Here is a 17,479-nt window from a genome sequence, read left to right as displayed (position 1 = left end):
TAGAATAATTATTAATATAAGAATGATTAGGTAAACTAAGTGCGATTCGGATGGTTGGGTTCCCTGTGATGGAACCAGCCCACAAGGATTCAATTCCCAGACTTGGCACTGCTGCTCGTTTTTTTCTAGATTTATTTCAGACTTTCCAGCAATGTTCGTTCAGTGGAAGGAGACATTCCTATCAACTACGAAGGAGTGTGTAGTGACTTCGTCAATCTTAAAATGTTGTACTAACTCACTATCTCAGATGTGCTCATAGGGATAGCGTGTGCATGCGAGCGTTCACATGGGTGAGTATGTGTATGCGTGTGAGCATCCGCATTGGACTGTGTTCAAGAAAAATTAGAATGATTAAGGGAGGTCTAGAGACCTCAATATAACTTTTATTATTTTTGATGATGAACTTCCATAATAGAGTTGAATCATTTAAAAAAAGATTTGGGGAAGTCTAATTTTGTGCGTGTTCATTGGACGAGAATTATGAAATTAGTATAATTTTTTTTGAAATGCCATCTATGGGGCAGCCCGAGACAAGCTAAAGGCTCAGCCCTTGAAGATTGAAGGAGGTTGTTAATGTTGTTGGTGTAAGGACATCTTTAAAGTGGACCCTCAAACCTCCCACAACTGTCTGGACCGTAATGTCTGGATGCAGTTTGCCGGTGTAGTGTAAGTTTAAGAAAAGAGAGAAGAAAAAAAACCACTACAAATTTGTGGGGCGTCTCCAAACTCTGAACTGATGTCTTGTTTCGCTATTTTGTTCGATCCTTGCTACTGCATATTATGACAATCCCTTTCGTTTGTGACAATCTCTTGGTTCTTTTTATTTTGCTGGGTGAAAATGAGTTTTATTCCAAAAATATAGAGTTACAGTGTAGAAGCGAGAATTTCTCAGTACAGGAGACCCTCTGTGTAGACAAACGAACGGTGCTACATTCAGTGTATGACCATACCTCACTAAACAATATTCATCTGCCACTCTGTTATCATTGTGATAACGATGAAGCTTTTGCGGAATAAACTCGGGAACCTCTCATAAGGCTAGAATCTTCAACTCCTGATGTCCATATGGAGAGTTGGAGACCGGACTAGTGACCTTTCGTATCGGATGGAATAATTTATTATTATTATTTTAGAATGAAGACGTCAGATGCGCCCGGCTTTAAATTAATAAAGCCCCAAACGGCAATGTAACATAACAACAAGTCTCAGTACAACACCAAAAGCCATTCCGGCCCATGCAGTTCAGTCGAAACTTAACTTAACAAGCCACTAGCGGATTACAAGGCAGAGCCCGTATTGAGCGCGCAGCCTCGTCAAGCATCAAAAGGTACCAGGGCCAGAACCGTAGTCATGGCTCCCTAGCCATCATGTACACTTGCATCAGACGTTGTTGAGCGGTCTTGATCATCTCAACATCCCTGCACTTCCCCAACGGACTCCACTGCTGCAATAAAAAGGCTGCATTTGAAGATGATATTAGCCGGATGTGCTGGGAAGCATCCCTCGATAGTGAATTTGTTTCTAGTTAGTCACATGGCCCAGAGTAGTGACCCTATACAACTCCACATAACCCGCTTCGCAGGACCCTGAATCACATCTAAAAGGTGTATAAGCTCCGCAGCCGATCGCGGGTCCCGTTGGACACCCGCCGCGGTCCGGACAGCGCTCCACGCAAACCTCGCAAGAGGGCATCGAAAGAACACATGGCTGGATCCCCACACAGCGCACATGGTCCGGTGGCCAGTCCGTTATGTCTGGCTACGTTCAAGGAAATGGGCAATTTATCACGGAACATCTGCCAAAGAAAGATTTTAATCTTCAGAGGCAACCGCGCTTTCCACATCCCTACAATTACGAGATGTGCCGGCCCTCGGCACATCTTGTGATATAAAGTTTCAAAAAACTCATCAAAATGTGTTCAAAATGGATCTCATTTGAAAGATCTCGTCACCGGAAACACGAATATGTAAACGAAATTTAACTTGGACTTTTGGTTCAAAAGATATGAAAGACTAAAAATCAAAAGCCAAATGAAGAGAAAGGTTGCGTGGCCCCGCACCTGTGTGCTACAAATTCTCGCCACATACAATAATCTCTACTCCTAATGGATGACTTGCTAGTCTCCGCTTCGTCCGGTTTTTTTCATCTCAACCTCCCAAATTCATCTGTTTTTTTCGTCCCTCCTCCCACCATCGTCTATTTTGTCTGCTTTTCTTTCGCGTCACCTCCCACCATCCTCTTCCGCTGTTTTTTTGGCTTTACCTCCCACACAATAAAAACAAATCTGAGCGGATCACAATTTTCCATGCGGGTGTAAGTTATTTAGTAATATCTTTACGTGAACAAATCAATCATGGTCAAGCTTTAATGAATCTTTAAAGATCAAATCTAGATCAATTAATCGTACCATAGGTTGTTTAATTACATTAATTAATCTTTCCATACGTCAGAAAAATTAAATTAATAAAAATTACCATACGTCGCTCAATTTAAAGACCAATTTCCTAGGGCCCTGTTTGGATCCATGGGTTAGAGTTAGTTTAGGTTAGTTTGGACTTAATTAACCCAAAAATATCCAAACAGGAGGGTTAGTTTGGGTTAGACATCTAACCCACCCCAAAAAACTAACGCACCCAAGATGTGCTTATTTGGGTTAGTTCTTCTCGGGACCACTAAAAAACATATTTTTCTCTTACTCTTCCCGCAGCAGATCCCTCCCCACTTCCTCGAAGCTTCTCGTCCTCTCCCTCCCTCCCTCTCGCACCGTCCGTGAGGGCGCCTCGCCGTATCCGCGCTCCATCTAACCCTGCCATCCAAACACCTCTTTGGTTAGAGTTAGTTCAGGGTTAGAATCTAACTCTAACCTCTAACTGAGTTAGAGTATCCAAACAGGGCCTAGATCATGGATCTAATTTTCTTAATTCATCCAAATTAATTGATCCTCCTATCAGTGCAATTTTCTTTAGGAAACAAATGATGGTTTCTAGAAAATTGCGTGTGCGTGGTGTCTGTTATTTTTTCCTTCTAAAAAAGAGTAGTCTCCCTGTTTCCACCTTTCCATCAATTTTTATTCTTCCTCTGGTTTCGTCATCTGATCCTCTCCCTCAATTTTCTCCCGCTCGATCCAGACACACAAACGTATGAAGAAAAACAGCAGGAAAAAAATCAGGCGATAGAAACCAACACATGCACGCGCACTTTCTCCTCGACCGGCCCCAGTCTCTCTCTATCTAGGGTTACGGGATGCTAGCCGCTGCCGTCGAGCCGGCCGCCATGATCGTTGTCCCCTATCGCGACTCTGAACCGGAGCCTTCCCTCCTGTGCTACTCCGGCCAGCCGGCCGCCGCCATGTTCTGGGCTTCTCCGGTCCTTTGTGCTTCAAGAGACACCGCGCCGCACTCACATGTGTGACACCTCCAGCCAAGATTCGAGACCTGCATGTCAGGGTCAGCTAAAGTAATTCTATACAGTCGTGCTCTGTCTGTTGATTTGATTTCCCAAGGATTAGTCATTGATGATTTCCCAAGGTTAAATAACACCCTTTTACAGTTGATGATTCCCCAAGGATTAGCAGCGACAATTGTAAGCAGTTGCTGGTATTTTCAACTTCGATCCGTGTTTTCCGTGCATTCAACGATCTCCTTCTTGAAAAGCACAACTGTTGGTTTGGTAACCAATGTTCACTCTATGTTGAGTCTGAAGGTATGTCTCTCTTTTAAACAAATTGATTTCTTTTCTGTGACACTGCCACACTGCCAATCTTGTTCATTTGAAACCTCTTTATATATCAGAGAATTCCTTTATAGTTTCTTCACTCAATGCAAAAAAAAACAATTTTAGGAGCACTGATTGCTCACACAGTTGCCATTGCAGACCAATTGGCGTACATGCTTCAAAGTCAACAACCAACTACAAGCATGACGTTCTCATTAGTGGAGAACGTGAAACGTTGTATATTTATATTGGTCCAAAAAATCTGAAAGTTTTTTCACACATTGAAGTTGTAAAGTTTGTTTGATCTGCAAAGTTTGAAATCTATATGTTCTTTCATTTGAGAGAAATCAAAAAGAGAAATCTGCTTGTTGCAAGTTAGTTGAAGAGTACGGATCTCAAAGCAATGTTGAAGGGCTGAAGATAAGAGGTTTCATGTAAGATGAGCTACGAAGGAACTTTACCAATCATGATGGAGATTGGGACTGCATCTACGTAATTACTAACAGAACATACCAGTTGTGGATTTATGATGCACTTGTGCCGGTGATATGATGTACATTGTGAATTGTTAGACTATAATTGTTGAACTAAGTGCTTGTACGAATGACATGAACCTCAACGCCGAGACTTGGTGATACTATTTTACGGACTGGTTGGCCGTTTCATGTCATATATGACTCTGTATTTTTGCTTCTGTAGCAAAGTTCATGCAGATTCTTTTGCGCACTGAGCCTCGAGATGGCTTGCGAGCTTCATGGATCTTCTTGTCGAGCTTAACAAGCTTGGTTGGATGCTTGGGTTGGCTTGTTGAACCCTCGAGCTAAGTCCAACCCAGGTTGTTTGGTTCGAATTCTGATGCTTGCTATACAAATATTAAACTACCGAGGAAAAAAAATTCTTCTTTATTGCATTTAGTGCAAAATTTGTGTAATGGTCCATGTATTATTGCATCAGTGTTTTTTTCTTTTTATTTATCCCCACACTCCTTTATGTAATTTTTTTGAGAATGGAGCATTTAGACATGAGAGGGTTTGTGATGAGTGTTTCTCCTTGCTGTGTGCATGTGCCCTGAAAGCGCCTCGTGCCATGGAAAGCGTGTCACCACTCTCACAGGTATTGGACATGCACTCCACGGATCTAAGGAGGCCATCTAGCTTGATCTAGGGAAAGGTGGCATCCGAAAATTTTAAAAACTTGTGCTAACTATTAGAATATGTAACGAAATGATCACAAATATATTTCTTCTATATTTGAGTAGTATCTTTGGCAATTAAAATGACATGCATGCTTTCGACTACTGTAACGACAGGTCTTCATGGACATGTCGCCTTTAATCCATTTTGTTCTTGATGGTTATAACATATGTATATTTGTGTATGGCCAAAATGGGTCAGGGAAACCTTCACAATGGTTCATAATTTTCACATCTTTGTGGTAATTTTATTCTGATTGCAAAATCAAAACATTATTTTGTGATGTTGCAGAGCTGTCTTGAAATACTAAAGAAGAACTTGGCGTCAGTTATAGGGCTTTAAATTAAATGCTCGATATTCAAGCACAGAGGAGGGACACATTTCGTTATGAAATTTCAGATCTTCTTCATAGTGGTCCAAACAAGAAATATCCTTCATTGTTGAATTAGATACTGATGAATCAAACTTGCAATAGTCATCATTATCCTAATACACAAATGAATCTCCTTTTTTTGTGATATACATAACAGCAATCAACATTAGGAACTCGAAATAGCTCTCAGAAAGGCATTGCGGTTCCAGATTCAAACATAGTTCCGGTCGCATCGACCTCTGGTATGGTTGATTTGATGAATCTTGGTCAAAATAACTATATGCAGTTTGCTCAATGGCTATAAATTACAGAAGTAGTCGCTCCTACAGGTAATGCTTGATTTTTCCAATGCCGACTTTCACGCCAAAAAATAAATAAATCTGAATCTGGTGTTTTTAGGGGATGGTTGAGGAATGCACTTTTCCATGTTCAAGGGTGAAATTTAACATAGGGCATGGTCCTAAGGGGCTGCATGCATCTTGTGGATTGACAGACCGAAGGAGGCACAACACATAAACAAGTCATTTGCTGAAACTAGCGGATGCCATCGTGTCCCTCGCCTGAAAAAATGTGCATGTTCCTTACCGGAATTTAAAGCTTACTTGGTTACTCCAGGACTCTCTCGGTATCTCTAAAACTCGACATCCTTAATTTGCACCTTCTTGGAGCCGAGTCTATCATTGATTTGGGATGTCCACTTGTTTTGTAAAAAATTATATGAACACATGTGGGCCTCCTAATTATATTATGAGACAGATGTGGATGTGGATGGGGGTTGGGTTTGATATGTTCCTCCGTGACGGAGGAGACCATCCACTTGCCTCCTGCTCCGGACATGGCTGGAGAAGATGGAGGTTTGAGTGCGGACTGGGGCGCTGGAGCTCGAGTGCGCGAGAACGGATAGGCAAAGGAGGAAGAAGGCGTAGGTGGAAAGGTGGATCCTTATCCCCTTATATGGGTGGACACAACTACATGTCCCCACCAGCCTGGTAAAACTCGCTTATCTCCAAGCGCCGTAATCAATGGCGCGGTTGGGTTACCCACGCCCGTATTGATGAGAATCCCGGAATAAGGGGACACGATCTCTGCTTTGACAAGACGTGTCAAGGAAACCGCCTCGCACAACGCGCTGAGGTGGGATAATGAAACGACTCGGATAAAGACTTGGCCGTGGTGTATCACGCTACGGAATACGTCAGCAGATTAGAATTGTGTAAATATTATTCTCTCTATGGCAATATGTGAAAACTTATTTTGCAGAGCCGGACACTATCTTTGTGTTCAAAATCTTCTATGAAGTACTTGGAGGAGGAACCCGCCTTGCAATGCCGAAGACAAACTGCGAGCCGGACTCGTCGTCATTGAAGCATGGTTCAGGAGCTACTGAGGGAGTCCTGGATTAGGGGGTGTCCGGATGGCCGGACTATACCTTCAGCCGGACTCTTGGACTATGAACATACAAGATTGAAGACTTCGTCCCGTGTCCGGAAGGGACTTTCCTTGGCGTGGAAGGCAAGCTTGGCGATACGGATATATAGATCTCCTGCCATTGTAACCGACTTTGTGTAACCCTAACCCTCTCCGGTGTCTATATAAACCGGAGGGTTTTAGTCCGTAGGACAACATACACATCAACAATCATACCATAGGCTAACTTTTAGGGTTTAGCCTCCCCGATCTCGTGGTAGATCTACTCTTGTACTACCTATATCATCAATATTAATCAAGCAGGACGTAGGGTTTTACCTCCATCGAGAGGGCCCGAACCTGGGTAAAACTTTGTGTCCCTTGCCTCCTGTTACCATCCGGTTTAGACGCACAGTTCGGGACCCCCTACCCGAGATCCGCCGGTTTTGACACCGACAATGTTCCTTACCGGAATTTAAAGCTTACTCGGTTACTCCAGGACTCTCTTGGTATCTCTAAAACTCGACATCCTTAATTTGCACCTTCTTGGAGCCGAGTCTATCATTGATTTGGGATGTCCACTTGTTTTGTAAAAAATTATATGAACACATGTGGGCCTCCTAGTTATATTATGCGACAGATGTGGATGTGGATGGGGGTTGGGTTTGGTCTCTTCTGAGTAGAATAATATTCCTACTTTAAAAAATACGGCAATTCACTTAGGACTGTGTGAGCAGAATAATTTGTCTACTTTAGAAAATATGGCAAATTACTCTTCATTAGAGATGGTTTTGCAACAAATTGTATGCGCAAGCGGTTCATATATTTTAAAATCAACTCATACAATTTTTTGGTTAGTATAGAAGGGTAAATGCATTGCTTGGTTGCTTCAAGAGTTAATAACGAACACGGCGCCTACCAGTCGCATGCCCAACAACGAACATGATATTTTTATTCCTGGTAATATAATTCACGACATTCAACTGTATGTTACAACAAGGCAATGATTTAGGAGATATGCCTCCTCCCCTTGATGTAGGTGGCGGATCGGCACAAACACGTGGGGAGGGGATCCTGCTGGAGAGTGGGACGGTTGGCGGGGGTGTCCTCCTTGATGGTTTGTGCGGAAGACTGGTGTGAAGGAGAGAGGGTGCCATGGCAAAGGTGAGGTGGGCATCATCCGATTTTGAAGCACGAAATGTCCTGCTACGGCGGGAAACCAAGTGAATACGGGAGGATCCCGCAGTAAAAGGGAAGGTTCTTTTTGCATTGGACCCGCGTGTTGGAGATAACTTGATGGATAGTTCGGACAACCACATTCTTATCCCCGATTTGGTCTAAATTTGGGGGTGCCCGGACTGTCCAGACGGTTAAGTTTTGAGGAGCCTGCCGGGCACCCGTCCAAACATGCTTGGATGTGTGAGGGAGAAGTGAGCTTCTACATTGCAGACGACCTTAATTATTTGTTTGATCTTGTTTGATTGATGTCCAAAACAGGATTGGACGTATGAGGAAGAAACGAGCTTCTACCTTGAAGACGACCTTAATTATTTGTTTTATCAATTTATATGTATTATAGTCCGTGGCAACGCATGAGTGTTCTACTAGTTTTGTAAATAGCTCTCTTTCTCTCGAGCATGGTCGCTATACCTGGCTCTTAAGCCCAACGATACTTCTATTGTACCTTATACTCTTATTATGCAATAAAGTGACCATGTTTACCCTTCAAAAAAAAATCGTACGTAAGATACATGCATGTGACCGTTGGGTCACGCCCCTTGCGATCAGACGGCTATGCACATCGCGAACAGACGGCCCCGCACGCGGTTTATGCAATCTTTGGATCAGTCGGCTTAATTTGATCCATTTCCAACTAGTAACAAATAGGAAATATCAAATCAGTTCAATCGTTTCCGTTTCTGAAAGGTCTAATGTTGATGCCATTTTTTTTTTTGGCTGGCGGAGAAAAGGAATCAATTGATCACCTGCCTATCTTGCCACTCGAATGCTTCATCCTAAATTCCTAATTAACATGCAATCACTAATCATCTTGTAGCATCAACTTAATTACCGGCTTCCAAGTATACTACTCGTAATAAAAAAGAAAAGGTATACCACTGATCTCTGGCCAATCAAATCTGCAATTCCTGTAAAAAAAAATCCTTACTTACCACTTTTGAAACACACTGCCCGCTATTAATACTTCCCTTAGAAGAAGATCGAGTTAGGAATTAGGAACGTAGGAAACAAACAATCAATCAAAATCAATGGTGTGCACCATGTGTCGCGCCCTTTTGCTCCTTGGCCTCTTCCTCATCCTGACGCCGCTGGTGTGTGGGTACACCGACGGCGGGTTCAGCGTGGAGCTCATCCACCGGGACTCCCCCAGGTCACCGTTCCACGACCCGTCGCTCACCCCGCACGGCCGCGTGCTTGCCGCCGTGCGGCGCTCGTACGCCGGCTCAGGCTCTCCCGACCCTGATGGCGCGGTGTCGGAGGTGATCTCAGGCACGTTCCAATTCTTCATGTACGTCAACGTCGGCACGCCGCGCACCCGGATGCTGGCCCTCGTCGACACCGGCAGCGACCTCGTGTGGCTCAGATGCACCAATGGCTCTGCTTCTCCGGCACCGCCGCCGCCAGCAGCAGCAGCAGCCGGCGGGACGAGCAGCGTGTTTGACCTGTCCTCCTCGTCGACCTACGGCCTCGTGGGCTGCCAGTCCGACTCGTGCCACTCGGTCCACGGCACCTCCTGCGACGCCACCTCCTTGTGTCAGTACAGCTACTCGTACGTGGGTGGCTCAAGCAGTAGCGGCCTCGTCTCCACCGAGACCTTCACCTTCGACGACGCTCCCGGCGGCCCGCAGCTGCAAGTGCCCAGAGTCAACTTCGGCTGCGCCACCACCGCCAACTTCCCCGGTTACGGCATCGTAGGCCTCTCGGACGGGAAATCTTCGCTGATCAACCAGATGAGCGCGGCGACGTCGCTCGGCCGGAGGTTCTCCTACTGCCTCGTGCCCTACTTAAGCGACGCGTCCTCCGCGCTCAACTTCGGGTCCCGCGCCACCGTGACGGAGCCGGGCGCGGTGACCACGCCGATGGTCCACTCCCCCGTGCACATGGAGGCTTTCTACACCGTCGAAATCGTGGCCCTCAGGGTTGGGAACTCGATCATCAAGCTGCCGAATTCGAAGCGGTTCCCCGTCATCGTCGACTCCGGGTCGCTGCTGACGTCCCTCGACGGGGAGCTGCTGGACCCCATCGTGGAGGCGCTCGCCCGGAGCATCAAGCTCCCGCGCAAGCAGTCGCCCCACCCGGAGCTGTTTTCGGTGTGCTACGAGGCGGATGGCATGAAGGCGCTGGAGAAGGTTTTCCCGGACGTCACCTTGGAGCTGGGCGGAGGCGCCTTGGTCAAGCTCAAGGCAGAGAACGTGTTCATGGACCTTCTGCTACAGACCGTGTGCTTGGCCATCGTGCCGGTGAAGTATGAGGGTTCGGTTCCGACGATCGGCAGCGTCATGCAGCACAACATGCATGTCGGCTACGACCTCGACAAGCGCACCATCACCTTCGCCCCTGCCAACTGCGCCACCTCTTTCCCCTCTCCTCCCGCCTCTGTTGTCTAGCTGGTTAGCTAAAGCTAATTGCCAGGTAGTAATAATCACTAGGTTTAGGTTTTTTTAAGAGTGAAAAAAAGAAACAAACTCTTCAATGAAGGAACTTTTTTTTGGTGGAAACAATGAAGTAGCGTGTGAACGCTCCAAACCGAATCAGGATAAGAAGGTGAATGATAGATCAGGAAATCAAATCCAAAAAAAAGGTAGAAGAACAAGGACAAGAAGCAAGCAATCTAACATTTCCATTATTCCAAATTCTGAAAGAAAACTCCATATGTCGAAAAGCGAGTGGACATATAAACAACGGATTTGCTATTTCACATACTTTCTAAACATACGATTTAGACACCAAAGATTCATGTTCTTTTGTCTTTTGGCGTTGTCTCTGTACGTGTCGTTCGCGCATGGTTTCCTCTAGCGTTTAGGCCATTGTTTTATTTTCTTAGAGCCCTCCTGTCTTCGCTAAGTGTTGGTTGCGGACACTAGTAATTTTTTTTGCTTTTTATTTCATTTTTATTCTTTTTCAAATTTGTAAACTTTTTTTAATTCATGAAATCTTTTATTTTTTATTTTCCCCATTTTCTAAAAAACTAATTAAAAAAATCCATCGCTGTCAATTGACTGTCCACAATAAAAGAGGCTGTCTTTTTTCTTGTCCTAGTTTCATTTGGGATTGTCTGCTACTAGAGGACATGCCCTTTGGCACATGGGAGCATATGCTTCTGCCACCGGTAAAATATTTCAGAATGTCAAAAAATTCCAGAAAAAACATTGGTGTGTATATCAAGAGAATCTATGTGGGCACACCAAGTTTTGCGGAAGATCAACATTTTTTGTGGCCTGTGCAAAAAAGATAAAATAAATTGTCCCGTGAAATGCCCTTTTGACACCGATTTTTATCTTTTTCACAAGCGAAAGGAAAGTTGTCAGTTTTTCGTGAACGAATTTGTGAGGCGTAGAATGTTGAGATGTATGCATGAAACTTTTTGTCAGCATTTTGTGACAATTTGAAATACATTTAAAACACATTTATAAAGCCAGGAGCATATACACCCGGGAGCTAAAACGCCACCCACTAGTATTTATTTAAATGGCTAGATAACATGTTGGTAGCTAGTCTGATGCACATTTATGTTCGGGTGGCTGATCAACGCAAGTTGTTTGTTGTTGCCATCACATTCTTTTCTTCTGTTTCCTTCTCTCTCTCTCTCTCTCTCTCTCTCTCCTTCTTTTGCTTGTGTGTAACTATCTACTAACTCGAAAGAGACGGAAATCAAAACGGAGTAAGGATATTGGGCCTCCACCACAAATTCCCCGGGCCTATCAATATCTACTCATGACTATGTACTTGATGGATATCACGCCAGAATATGTTGTTGTAGTTGACAGCCCCAATTGGTGAACTTGCATTCCAATTATTTTGTTCGTGGCACTAATGATGGATCAAATCGAGACAATAACGTGCTCTAGTGACATCGCCAAACAACAATGAGCACATAGTGGCAGGAGGAAAGAGAAATCAGGCCTACATCTAATGATGAAGTGACAAAATGAGTCCAAACAATTGACACCTCACAAAAGTGTTACCTAGCTAATTGACACTTGTTGTGATAAGGAAATAATTTAGATAAGGCATAACAAGAATATATTGGAAACCAGAAATCATTCCACTGCCCCGCACAAAAAAACCCAACTATGGTACATTTAAAACAATGTTAGAGGGCATCACATCTATATACCAGCATAAAAAATGAGCTACGATTTGACACCAATAATCTTAATCTTAGCCTTCTAATCTAAGCAATGACTCAAAAGGTTAAGTTCAATAGTATCTATTTTAAATTTTGCAGTGGAGTTCCAAACTTGTCAGCATCTTAAAGTCAGCACCACATTCCATGTAATATTTGCACAAAAATACAAAATTGATTTTTCGCAAAAATACAAAATCGATCAAATTGCTGAGATGCTAGTGCAAACTTTTCTCTACGACGACTGTCGCAAGGGTCAATGGTTTGACCATGGTCACAAATAACCACCTTGTCAGTTACAACCGGGGGGGGGGGGGGGGGGGGGCGCGGGGGGAGCACAAAATTCTTTTTTTAGTGTGTGGATGCTGTCATGCATGCATGGTTGAATCTACCGACCGACCGGGCAAGATCTCCCTGCTTCAAACTTGAGAAGGCACCAGATCTAAGAGAACACGAGTTGCAGGCCATGGCAGGGTTCACACTGACTCCTAGCTCCCACTCCAACCATAACCAGTTGTCACTTAACTAGTAAGCAGTCATGCATGGCGGCGCCGCTACAACATGGTGGAGTATATACTAATCTCTCTCTCTCATTAGCTTGTATGGTATCTCTCTTAGTCCATACTGTCCACCTATTCACTCCATGCTTTTTGCTGACGATTTATTAGTTTGTGGCAGTGCTACGGTGCAGGAAGCTAATCAAATGGCCAATCTCATCAACCATTTCTGCTCGCATTCTGGCCAGACTCTGAATTGGGGTAAATCACCTATTCTGTTTAGTGCTAATGTGTCCCAGTCTTTAGCTCAACAAATCAGTCATATTTTCCCTGTTCCTCTCATTGATAGTAGATCTACACGTCTTGGGCACCCATTAATCCTCCCATCTAAAGACCGTGCTTCTGCTATAACTTCGTCTACGACAAATTTAAGAACAAGCTTCCCACTTACAAAGTGAACAAGTTGTCCCATGCAGCAGGGCTCGAGCTTATTAATTTTGTGTTTGCCTCCATCCCTGACTATTACATGTCCAATATCCTTTTCACTAAAAAATTCCTAGTGAAGCTCACTTCCATCATCAGAAACTTCTGGTGGGTTGGAATTAGAGAGGAGCCTAGTGCTTGGAAGGATATTTGTACTCCTAAGAAGAAGAGTGGTGATACGTCTCCAACGTATCTATAATTTTTGATTGTTCCATGCTATTATATTATCCATCTAGGATGTTTTATATGCTATTTTATATGATTTTTTGGGACTAACCTATTAACCTAGAGCCCAGTGCCAGTTTCTATTTTTTTTCTTGTTTTTGAGTATCGTAGAAAAGGAAAACCAAACGGAGTCCAATTGACCTGAAACTTGACGGAGCTTATTTTTGGACCAGAAGAAGGCCATGGAGTAAAAGAGTTGGGCCAGAAGAGTCTCGGGCTGCCCACGAGGGTGGGGGGCGCGCACACACCCCCGGGCGCGCCTCCCTGCCTCGTCGACAGCCCGGAGACCCCCCTGACTTGTTCTCGACGCCAAAACCTCTTATATATACGGAAACTTTCAGAAAGAAACCTAGATCGGGAGTTTCGCCGCCAGAAACTTCTGTAGCCAACGAAAACCAATCTAGACCCGTTCCGGCACCCTGCCGGAGGGGGGAATCCCTCTCCGGTGGCCATCTTCATCATCCCGGCGCTCTCCATGACGAGGAGGGAGTAGTTCACCCTCGGGGCTGACGGTATGTACCAGTAGCTATGTGTTCGATCTCTCTCTCTCTCTCTCTCGTGTTCTTGATTTGGCATGATCTTGATGTATCACGAGATTTGCTATTATAGTTGGATCTTATGGAGTGCGGCGAATCTGCACCCGGGCTCAGCTGCACCCGCGCTCACGGAAAAAATTAAAAAAAAATACTAGAAAAATTCAAAAAATTCCAAAAACAAATTGTGTGGTAGATAATTTCATGCATGAGGTTCTCTCCAAATTTCAACTCATTTGAACATTTGAGTAGCTTTGGGCAAAAAAGACAAAATCGAGGTCTGTAAAACAGTTTACTGTTCAGGAACTGTTTTGACCCGATTTGTCTTTTTTGCCCAGAATTGCTCAGATGTCCAAATGAGATGAAATTTGGAGCGGACCTCACGCATCAAATGATCTACGACATAAATTTTTTTTGGAATTTTTTGAAATTTTCTAGTATTTTTTTGAATTTTTTTCTGAGCGGGTGCAGCTGAGCCCGTGCTCAGATGCAGATTTTCGGATCTTATGATGTTTTCCCCCTCTACTCCCTTGTGATGAATTGAGTTTTCCCTTTGAAGCTATCTTATCGGATTGAGTCTTTAAGGATTTGAGAACACTTGATGTATGTCCTGCATGTGCTTATCTATGGTGACAATGGGATATCACGTAATCCACTTGATGTATGTTTTGGTGATCAACTTGCGAGTTCCGTGACCTCGTGAACTTATGCATAGGGGTTGGCACACATTTTCGTCTTGACTCTCTGGTAGAAACTTTGGGGAACTCTTTGAAGTTCTTTGTGTTGGTTGAATATATTAATCTAAGATTGTGTGATGCACATCGTATAATCATACCCGCGGATACTTGAGGTGACATTGGAGTATCTAGGTGACATTAGGGTTTTGGTTGATTTGTGTCTTAAGGTGTTATTCTAGTACGAACTCTAGGATAGATTGAACGGAAAGAATAGCTTCGTGTTATTTTACTACGGACTCTTGAACAGATCAATCAGAAAAGATAACTTTGAGGTGGTTTCGTACCCTACAATAATCTCTTCGTTTGTTCTCCGCTATTAGTGACTTTGGAGTGACTCTTTGTTGCATGTTGATGGATATTTATATGATCCAATTATGTTATTATTGTTGAGAGAACTTGCACTAGTCAAAGTATATGAACCCTAGGCCTTGTTTCAATGCACTGCAAATACCGTTTTGCTCCCCATTAGTTACCTTGCTGTTTTTATATTTTCAGATTACAAAACCCTATATCTACCATCCATATTGCACTTTTATCACCATCTCTTCGCCGAACTAGTGCACCTATACAATTTACCATTGTATTGAGTGTGTTGGGGACACAAGAGACTCTTTGTTATTTGGTTGTAGGGTTGTTTGAGAGTGACCATCTTCATTCTACGCCTCTCACGGATTGATAAAGCTTAGGTCATCCACTTGAGGGAAATTTGCTGCTGTCCTACAAACCTCTGCACTTGGAGGCCCAACAACGTCTATAAGAAGAAGGTTGTGTAGTAGACATCAGGCTCTTTTCTGACGCCGTTGCCGGGGAGGTTAGCGCTTGAAGGTATATCTTTAGATCTTGCAATCGAATCTTTTAGTTCCTTGTTTTATCACTAGTTTAGTCTATAAAAGAAAACTATAAAAAATGGAATTAAGGGTACCTCATATGCTTCATCTTTTTTATATCTTTCATGAAAATAAGGATTCCGATAATTGTGCCAAAATGCTAGAAGAAGAATGTATTAAAATGTTTGGCACTAAATCTTTGGATGATGAGCATAATTGCAATGTTGTTAGTATGAATTCTTTGAATATCCATGATGCTAATGATATGCAAAGCCACAAGCTTGGGGATCCTATGTTCTATGAAGATGATATTTTTTGTCCCCCAAGTTTTGATGAGCAAATTTATTTTGATGATAGCATGCCTCCTATTTATGATGATTATATTGATGAAAGTGGGTTTGGAAGAGTGTCAACTTTAGGAAGTAATGATCCCACTATTTTGGAGGGTGTTGAATCTTATTGTGATAATTATGAAAGTGGGTTTGGAGAGGTCATGACTTTAGTTAATATTAATCTCTCCATTTTGGAAGAGTGTCAACTTTGCATACATGTGGATCGTGTTAAGAATATGTTTTATGATAGCTATATTGTTGAATTTGCTTATGATCCTACATATAATTATTATGAGGGAGGAACATATGCTTGTAGGAAATGCAATAATATCAAGTTTCCTCTCTATGTGTTGAAAATCTTGAAGATTTGCTTGTTTTACCTTCTTATGCAAGTTGATTCTTGTTCCCAAAAGTTGTTTGCTCACAAAATCCCTATGGATAGGAAGTGAGTTAGACATAAATGTGCTAGTCATATTCTTCATGATGCTCTCTTTATGTTACAATTCTTATCTTTTATCTGAGCATCATTGAAATCATCATGCCTAGCTAGGGGCGTTAAATGATAGCGCTTGTTGGGAGGCAACCCAATTTTATTTTTGTTCCTTGCTTTTTGCTCCTTTTTAGTGATAAATAATTCATCTAGCCTCTGTTTAGATGTGGTTTTATGTTTTAATTAGTGTTTGTGCCAAGTAGAACCTTTGGGAAGACTTGGGTGAAGTCTTTGCGATCTTTCTTTAAAAAGCAGATACTTTTGCGCTCACGAGATTAGCTTCCATGTTTTACTGGAGAGTGCATTTAGATTGATTCTTTTTGCAGATGATTAATAGAAAAATTCCTCAGGTCCACCAATTTTGTTCAGAATTTGTTGAGTGACATAAGTATTCGAAACCTCCAGATTGCTACAGACTGTTCTGTTTTTAACAGATTCTGTTTTCATTGTGTTGTATGCTTATTTTGATGAACCTATGAGTAGTATCGGAGGGTATGAACCATAAAGAAGTTGTAATACAGTAGATATTACACCAATATGAATTTAGAATGAGTTTACAACAGTACCTAAGTGGTGATTTATTTTCTTATCTAACGGAGCTTACACGTTTTCTGTTAAGTTTTATGTTGTGAAGTTTTCAAGTTTTGATTAAAGATTCGATGGACTATGGAATAAGTGAAGGAAATATTGCCTAGAGGGAATAATAAAGTTATTTTTTATTTCATTATATCATGATAAATGTTTATTATTCATGCTAGAATTGTATTAACCGGAAACATAATACTTGTGTGAATACATAAACAAACACAGTGTCACTAGTATGCCTCTACTTGACTAGCTCGTTGATCAAAGATGGTTATGTTTCCTAACCATTGACATGAGTTGTCATTTGATTAACGGTAGTACATCATTAGGAGAATGATGTGATTGACTTGACCCATTCCGTTAGCTTAGCACTCGACCGTTTTGTATTCTGCTATTGCTTTCTTCATGACTTATACATGTTCCTATGACTATGAGATTATGCAACTCCAGTTTACTCGAGGAACACTTTTTGTGCTACCAAATGTCACAACGTAACTGGGTGATTATAAAGGTGCTCTACAGGTGTCTCTGAAGGTACTTGTTGGGTTGGCGTGTTTCGAGATTAGGATTTGTCACTCCGATTGTCGGAGATGTATCTCTGGGCCCACTCGGTAATGCACATCACTATAAGCCTTGCAAGCATTGCAACTAACGAGTTAGTTGCGGGATGATGTATTACAGAACGAGTAAAGAGACTTGCCGATAACGAGATTGAACT

At 42.8% G+C, this 17,479-nt stretch overlaps 2 protein-coding genes across 2 annotated transcripts in view; both read left to right on the top strand.

Moving 5' to 3' along the window:
• Positions 1-17,479, top strand: part of LOC147958029 (polyubiquitin-like) — a 285,489-nt gene that overhangs the window by 28,011 nt on the left and 239,999 nt on the right. The gene's annotated exons all lie outside the window — the stretch shown is intronic.
• On the top strand, positions 8,967-10,313 carry LOC125518364 (aspartic proteinase CDR1-like). The gene has a single exon (XM_048683235.2). The coding sequence runs from the start codon at positions 8,967-8,969 to the stop codon at positions 10,311-10,313; it is 1,347 nt and encodes a 448-aa protein (XP_048539192.2).

This window comes from Triticum urartu, chromosome 7A, assembly GCF_056163025.1.
Source record: "Triticum urartu cultivar PI428250 chromosome 7A, HENAU_Tu73, whole genome shotgun sequence".
NCBI lineage: Eukaryota > Viridiplantae > Streptophyta > Magnoliopsida > Poales > Poaceae > Triticum > Triticum urartu.
The sequence above is the reverse complement of the archived record's forward strand: the minus strand, read 5'-3'. Positions and strand labels throughout refer to the sequence as shown.